Source organism: Oncorhynchus clarkii, unplaced genomic scaffold (assembly GCF_045791955.1).
Source record: "Oncorhynchus clarkii lewisi isolate Uvic-CL-2024 unplaced genomic scaffold, UVic_Ocla_1.0 unplaced_contig_11428_pilon_pilon, whole genome shotgun sequence".
Classification (NCBI taxonomy): domain Eukaryota; kingdom Metazoa; phylum Chordata; class Actinopteri; order Salmoniformes; family Salmonidae; genus Oncorhynchus; species Oncorhynchus clarkii.
The window spans coordinates 25,610-33,926 of NW_027258799.1; the positions used below are offsets into that span (position 1 = coordinate 25,610).

General features: G+C 46.7%; 1 protein-coding gene across 1 annotated transcript in view; it reads right to left on the minus strand.

Moving 5' to 3' along the window:
- LOC139398588 (N(G),N(G)-dimethylarginine dimethylaminohydrolase 1-like) overlaps positions 1-7,562 on the minus strand; it is a gene marked incomplete at its 3' end in the record, with an annotated part of 28,026 nt that extends 20,464 nt beyond the window's left edge. Inside the window, exons 1-3 of the mRNA XM_071144504.1 lie at positions 7,463-7,562; positions 4,017-4,116; positions 2,601-2,674 (exon numbers count right to left, since the gene is read on the minus strand). Of these exons, the coding sequence (XP_071000605.1) occupies positions 2,601-2,674; positions 4,017-4,116; positions 7,463-7,483 (195 nt within the window). The remainder of the gene's footprint in view (positions 1-2,600; positions 2,675-4,016; positions 4,117-7,462) is intronic.
- Positions 7,563-8,317: the final 755 nt, after the last annotated feature.

The following is an 8,317-nucleotide window of genomic DNA, read 5'->3' on the forward strand; positions in this document are numbered from 1 at the left end:
AGTCCCCCCCCCCCAAAGGTGCGGACACCGGCCGCAAAACCTGACTCTAAAGGGTAGGGTCCGGGTGGGCCTTCTTACAAAGCTCGGGTGCGGGCCCCGGACTGAAAACCCTCGTAGAGGGCGCCAATGGACTGAGGGGTGCCTCTGGACTGGGGGGGCTGCGATTCTGGCAGCTCTGGAGTGAAGGGCGACTCTGGCGGCTCCGGAGTGAAGGGCGACTCTGGCGGCTCCGGGGTGAAGGGCGGCTCTGGACTGACGGGCGGCTCTGGCAGCTCCGGACAGAAGGGAGACTTGGTTCTGGCCAGGAGGGAGACTTGGTTCAGGCACAGGACTCACCAGGCTGGGGAGACATACAAGCGGCCTCTTCCTTGGCCGAGGCACAGGATACACAGGGCCGTGGAGGCGCACTGGCAGTCTCGCCCGCATAGCCCCCCCCCCACATTCTGACTGGATGCCAGTTTCCACCCGACAAATGCGGGACGCTGGCACCGAGCACACCGGCCTGTGAATACTCGGCCGAGACACAGTGCACATCACTCCATAGCACGGGGCCTGACCTGTCACCTGCTCGCCCCCGTAAGCACGGGGAGTGGGCTCAGGTCTCAAAGCTGACACAACTGAGGTGCACACAAACTGAAAAATAATTACCCACAAAACACAGGTGGGAAAAGGCTACCTAAGTATGGTTCTCAATCAGTGACAACGACGGACAGCTGTCCCAGCCAAAAACAAAGAAATACAAAAACATAGAAAAAAGAACATAGAATGGCCACCCTAGTCACACCCTGGCCTAACCAAAATAGAGAATAAAAAGCCTCTCTATGGCCAGGGCATGACAAGTACGTTGTCTTCTTGTGACATGGGTTTGATTAGCAGGTCCACTGTGGCAGGAATGGACATGTTATATGGAGTGTCAATTCACTGCTATGTCATATCTGAAACATCATACCTTCCCCTGTTTCTCTGGCCTGGTCCATATTAAGGGAAAAGTTCATTTGACTTACTTACTAAATGTTACTTACTTTAACCTCCTTTTGCTTAAGAGTCAGCCTAGATGAAAGCAAATCTCCTCTCTGACTGGAACAAGGGACTGCATTTCCTGACAGTTTATCATGTGTGAAATTGTCCTCTTCCCCTCATCACCAAAGTCTTTCCTGCTCTCTTAACTCAACCCTCAGAGTTCATTTGAATGAATCAAAGCAAAGTAGACCACTTAATCAAACTGTCGTCATTCCTTATCAATGGAAAGACAGTTTAGCCCAAACAGTGATTCAAAGAGATAGCAGAAGTAAAATGCCCTCCATTGAGCTTATTGTGAGAGACATGATAACAACTTATCATATTGTGGGGAATCTCAGCGATGTGTTCAGCTTTGAGATACATTTTGAGTGAGAAGTTCTGCTGTGCTAATTGTAATGTATGTTCATTCATTTCTAGAGAAAGTTTTCTTTATGGCGTCTGACTGATGCTGTACAGTGTTGTGACCCTGAATGGGAGACAATAGCCTGGTACACTAGTCTCCCCTGCACTTTGACCTCCTCCACTCCCTCTGTTTCCCCCAATCAACAAGGATCATAAAGGAGAAGAGATCTAACCCCTCACTCACATCAGTGGTTAATCCTGGCCTGACCAGAACAGAATGTTCAATGGTCCTAAATGTGATAAAGGAAGGAGGAAAAACGATAGTAGGGAAAAAGACCTGACTTATCCTTATCAAGAATAAAAGTGAGAGGCTGAGAGATATGATGGTGGAATTTAAATGAGTCACAGACGGGATCAGAAAAACAGGCAGTAAGAAACATTCAGATTATTGTTGGGGGTTGAACTCTCCAGGACCCCATGGCTTTACAAGTCAGCAAAGGCCTTCTGACTGTGTGTGTGTGTGTTAAGGAGACTGGGGTTGAATGACCCTCTTCTCCAGAGCTCTATCTACCTAGAGTATATGCACTGATCTTCCAGTCCTCTAATATCTCAGTACAGTATGTGCAGGCCTTCTCTGGTTTCTCTTCGGTACTAATTCAATCAATTCATCTCATTAACTAACCATATATTCCTGATACACCAGGTTTGCCAACTAATCAATGTCAAATCAAATGTATTTATAAAGCCCTTCGTACATCAGCTGATATCTCAAAGTGCTGTACAGAAACCCAGCCTAAAACCCCAAACAGCAAGCAATGCAGGTGTAGAAGCACGGTGGCTAGGAAAAACTCCCTAGAAAGGCCAAAACCTAGGAAGAAACCTAGAGAGGAACCAGGCTATGAGGGGTGGCCAGTCCTCTTCTGGCAGTGCCGGGTGGAGATTATAACAGAACATGGCCAAGATGTTCAAATGTTCATAAATGACCAGCCTGGTCAAATAATAATAATCACAGTAGTTGTCAAGGGTACAGCAAGTCAGCACCTCAGGAGTAAATGTCAGTTGGCTTTTCATAGCTGATCATTGAGAGGTTGTCGTCTAATCAATAGCTGATTAGAATGCCATGTGGCCCTTGAGACCCCTGAATGAGACCCGGATTACCTCACTAATGGTGGTTTGATGGCACAGGAAGTCAATCTGAATAATCTCAGGGTGTACTGCTCTAGTCTGCTCTCACTCACCTTGAACGCGTCCGCCAGGATCTCAGCTCCTCTCTGATTGGTCCGTTTGGAAAGGCCCACGAAGAATTCTCTACCTGAGGAAAAACAGACAACAACCTGTGGTCAGTATGGAGAGCGAGAGAAAATAGAGGCATAAACAGATAGAGAGAGAAAGGAGGAAGAGAAGAGAGAGACAGACGGATAGACAGACAGAGAGAGATAGATAGAAAGATAGAAACAAGAGTGGCCTTGTCACAACTTCTACCGAAGTCGGTTCCTCTCCTTGTTCGGACGGTGTTCGGCGGTTGACGTCACCGGTCTTCTAGCCATCGCAGATCCATTTTTCATTTTCCATTTGTTTTGTCTTGTTTTCCCACACACCTGGCTTTCATTCCCTCATTACGTGTTGTGTATTTAACCCTAACCCATTGTTTGTTTAAGTGCTTGTGCACATTGTTGTCTGGTGCACGACGGCGTTTGTACCCATACGTTGTTATTCTGGATGCCGGTGGTTTTGTATATTAAACTGCTCTGGTTATTACCCAGTTCTGCTCTCCTGCGTCTGACTTCCCTGCCACCAGTTACACACCCCTTACAGGCCTGAACCACTCCAGAGCAGAGAGAATGGGCGTAGCTGCTGAGCTTTTACAAATGATCCATTAGCGACGCCGTTGCCAAGAGGAAATGTTTTTAGCCCTGCCTGCCATGTGAAACCCATTTCAGTTGGATGAGATGGGAGGAACACACCACGGAGAGAGAGCCAACGTCTAGAAACTCAATTAAGTGTTCTAGGGCTTTTTCCAGGCCCTAAACAGCATACAGAATGAACCACACTAGATTCACAGGCAAGGCAGCACAACTGATACAGAACATACAGAGAGGGAACATTATAAAGACCTCGGTTTCTCTACCTCTGCTCTCATCAGGTTTATTGTGAGATGCTTGATGTGGAACAAGGCAGCTGATGAAATTAGGTGGTGTGTGTTTGTGCGTGTGTGTGTGGGGGGAGGCTTCTTTTCCATTTGAGAGAACCATTTTCAATCATGCATAAAAACCAGACAGCCAGTCAGACAGCCAGTCAGACAGCCAGTCAGACAGCCAGTCAGACAGCCAGTCAGACAGCCAGTCAGACAGCCAGTCAGACAGCCAGTCAGACAGCCAGTCAGACAGCCAGTCAGTCAGACAGCCAGTCAGTTTGTAATTTGCCATTTTAGTTCAGGTCACATCAACTACTTGACTATTCAGAGTTACAACTATTCTGAACAATTTTAATCACACCCCTGTGGTGATAGGTCATATCATTTGCATGATAAAGTGGTCATAAATGTTTAGTTCACTGAATATAGCAGTTTCCATAGTGATCAATTATGGTAGTGGCAGTGGCCTTGGCAGGTAATGGTGATAATGGTGTTTTATTGATGGGATATGGTGGTGTACCTGTAAAGAGGACGTCCCCTCCGTCCAGAGTGGCGTTCTCATCAGACATGTCAACGATGTTCAGGCCCAGCTCCTTCAGGGTCTGCCGTATGGCCGCTGTCTAGAAAACACAAAGACACAGAGAGACACACATGGTTAAGACACAGAGAGAGACACATGGTTAAGACACAGAGAGAGACACATGGTTAAGACACAGAGAGAGACACACATGGTTAAGACACAGAGAGAGAGACACATGGTTAAGACACAGAGAGAGACACACATGGTTAAGACACAGAGAGAGACACACATGGTTAAGACACAGAGAGAGACACATGGTTAAGACACAGAGAGAGACACATGGTTAAGACACAGAGAGAGACACACATGGTTAAGACACAGAGAGAGACACACGGTTAAGACACAGAGAGAGACACACATGGTTAAGACACAGAGAGAGACACACATGGTTAAGACACAGAGAGAGACACACATGGTTAAGACACAGAGAGAGACACACATGGTTAAGACACAGAGAGAGACACATATGGTTAAGACACAGAGAGAGACACATGGTTAAGACACAGAGAGAGACACACGGTTAAGACACAGAGAGACACACGGTTAAGACACAGAGAGAGACACACATGGTTAAGACACAGAGAGAGACACACATGGTTAAGACACAGAGAGACACACACATGGTTAAGACACAGAGAGACACACACATGGTTAAGACACAGAGAGACACACACATGGTTAAGACACAGAGAGAGACAGACATGGTTAAGACACAGAGAGAGACACACATGGTTAAGACACAGAGAGAGACACACATGGTTAAGACACAGAGAGAGACACACATGGTTAAGACACACAGAGAGACACACATGGTTAAGACACACAGAGAGACACATATGGTTAAGACACAGGTACACACACATAGGGACCCACACACAAAACATTCACTGCATGCCATCAATCTGTACCGCAAAGAGCTAAACGGTAATGAGATTACATTACAACACACACCAACAGTAGAGCTCTCAATGACATCATATGGGTCATATACATACTGAGGGTAGCCCCACAGCCCAACAAATAGCGTTCATTCACAGAAAGGTATTACGATGATATCATCATTACATATCATGTAAAATACGAGCATTAAAAGGCAGATGATCAGACAGCAGAGCCAGGTTCTTGTTATGAAGCACGACAGTAAAACCAAAACAGTCTGTCCAAGAGATCATCATTACATCATCTTAGCGATCCACGAAGTCATAACACAGGAAGTATGTTAAAGTTTTTATGAGGCCGCGACTCTGGAAAGAGGGGTACATGGAGAGGAGACCAACACTAACCTAAAAAGGGTTGGAGGTTTCAGTGTTCCTGGGCCATTCTCTGGGTCAGCTGTGTGGTGTGATGTGTGTGTGTGTGTGTGTGTGTCTCTCTCTCTCTGTAGAAGAATACCAGTTGTTTGGTGGAGGTGAACTGGGTCAGTATCGTCTGGCCGTGAGGGCTCTGACCACCCAGTCTGTTTTTGGGGTCCCCAGGGAACTAGGACCATCGAGATTCCACAGGCCTCTATCTCACCATGACCTCAGCCTAGCTGACACCTGGGCCAAGCCATGAGGTCACCCAGGTAGCCTGCCATGCGGGCCACGCACAGATAACACAAACACGTAGTTTCTTATGCTCCCACACACACACACACACACACACACACACACACACACACACACACACACACACACACACACACACACACACACACACACACACAATACCTCCCTTGTACCTCCCTATAGGTAGATACTATGAAGTCAATTCTTAATGGTCAGCAAGGAAAATAGCTATTGGAATTGGACCAGACATTGTTTCCTTTAGAAGGTTATCAGTGGCAACACCTTCAGCTCCAATTGAGATGAATAGTAATTGAGATGAATAGTAATTGAGATGAATAGTAATTGAGATGAATAGTAATTGAGATGAATAGTAATTGCCCTAAGATTTTAGGTCTACATTCCCTCTCTGTGGCCTTATATTGTGTAGGGAGCGAAATCACATAAGTCAACATCTCCCTTTATTCAGTTTCATCTCCATTTCTCTATATCTCACTACTCTTTCCTTCCTTGCGGTTTAAGGATGGAGAAAGCGCAACAAGGGGTTAAGATTCAACTTTATAATGAGTCCCCACCCCTTAGTCACCCTGCTAAGCCAGCTACCCACCCTGGCCTACTCCAACATTCCCCCACAGCTGACCAGCCTACTCCACCATTCCCCCACAGCTGACCAACCTACTCCACCATTCCCCCACAGCTGACCAGCCTACTCCACCATTCCCCCACAGCTGACCAGCCTACTCCACCATTCCCCTACAGCTGACCAACCTACTCCACCATTCCACTACAGCTGACCAACCTACTCCACCATTCCCCTACAGCTGACCAACCTACTCCACCATTCCCGTACAGCTGACCAGCCTACTCCACCATTCCCCTACAGCTGACCAGCCTACTCCACCATTCCCCTACAGCTGACCAGCCTACTCCACCATTCCCCTACAGCTGACCAGTCTCCACCAATGCAGTTGCCCCTCTCCTTTACCTTCCCCTCTGCCTCCCCATGTGGCACTCTGGAGCCTCTGCTACTGCAATCACAGCTGCAGCCTCCACAAATCTTCGTCAACCCACCAACTAATGATCAGGTCTACGCATGCAGACAGACATACAGTGTGTAAAAGCTACAGTGGGGAGAACAAGTATTTGATATACTGCCAATTTTGCGTGTGTCATAGTTATCTATGGGCGTTCCGACAGACAGACAGACAGTCATAGTTATCTATGGGCTTTCCAACAGACAGAGTGTCATAGTTATCTATGGGCGTTCCAGCAGGCAGGCAGGCAGGCAGGCAGACAGCAGACAGACAGACAGACAGACAGCAGTCATAGTTATCAGGCAGGCAGGCAGGCAGGCAGGCAGGCAGGCAGGCAGGCAGGCAGACAGACAGACAGACAGTCATAGTTATCTATCGGCGTTCCAGCAGACAGACCTGTTCTGTAACTAATGGTGATTGACGTAACATAACTCCTCATCATTTTGAATGGCTCACAGAATGGCTGCTGTCAAAAATGTACTTAAGATTCTGGCATGTCCTGACCTTAGTTCCTTTTGTATGTTTCTATTTTAGGTTGGTCGAGGCGTGAGTTGGGGTGGGCATTTGATGTTTTTGTTCTATGTTTGGTATTTCTATGTGTTTGGCCTGGTATGGTTCCCAATCAGAGGCAGCTGTCAATCGTTGTCTCTGATTGAGAACCATAGTTAGGTAGCCTGTTTTCCCACTCTTGTTTGTGGGTGGTTGTTTCTGTTGAGTGTATGTCACCTTGCAGAACTGTTTAGTTTCTTCCATTCACTTCGTTATTTTGTTTTGTGTGTTCAGTTAATAAATTAACATGGACACTTACCACGCTGCGCATTGGTCCCATATTTCATACTCGTCGTCAGACGACGAAGAGATCCGTTACAGTCGCGCAAACTTGCCAACACCAGAGTATGCACATTTCCTGTTTAACACAACATATTTTTATTCGGTACATGAAAACTTAAGTGAAAAAGTACATTTTGTGAGCACTACGTCATCACTCAACAATTTTTTATCTGCGACAAGTCCGTTTGGTAGAAACATGCACATTTTCCCACCAGTGGTATATTCTTTATGCAGATTTTAGAATATTCACATGAAAATCAGTCGCCAATGGATTAAAGACCTAGCTATAGTCACACATCATTTATGAGGTAATTGTTAAATGAGTGTTAATAAAAGTAGATTCTATTAAGTCTTTACTGTGTCCCTCCTCTAGTAATATTTTATGTTTATTTCTGTCTTTCCTTGGTCTCCTCTTGCCAGAAAAGCTGGAAACACCTCCATCGTGTGAGCCTTGAGCATCCACCCACCTCTCTAACTAGGCCTCAGCTCAGAATGCATCTCAATGGTTGCTGTTTCTCTGGCAGATAGCAGAAGGCCGGGAGTAGAATGGCTTGTCTCGACGCGCACACGCGCACACACTGCAGTGTGTCATTATTACCTATGGGCGTTCCAGCAGACAGACCTGTTGGTGCTGTAACTAACGGTGATTGACGTAGCGCGCCTATCAGCATGCAGACGAGGCTAGGGTGATGTCCCAAATGGCACCCTATTCCCTATGGGCCCTGATCGAAAGCATTGTACTTCATAGGGAATAGGGTGCTATTTGGTACAGGGCCTAAAACAATTAGCATGCTGCTAAGCCTCCACTAGGCCTCTGCAAGGCTCAGCAGAC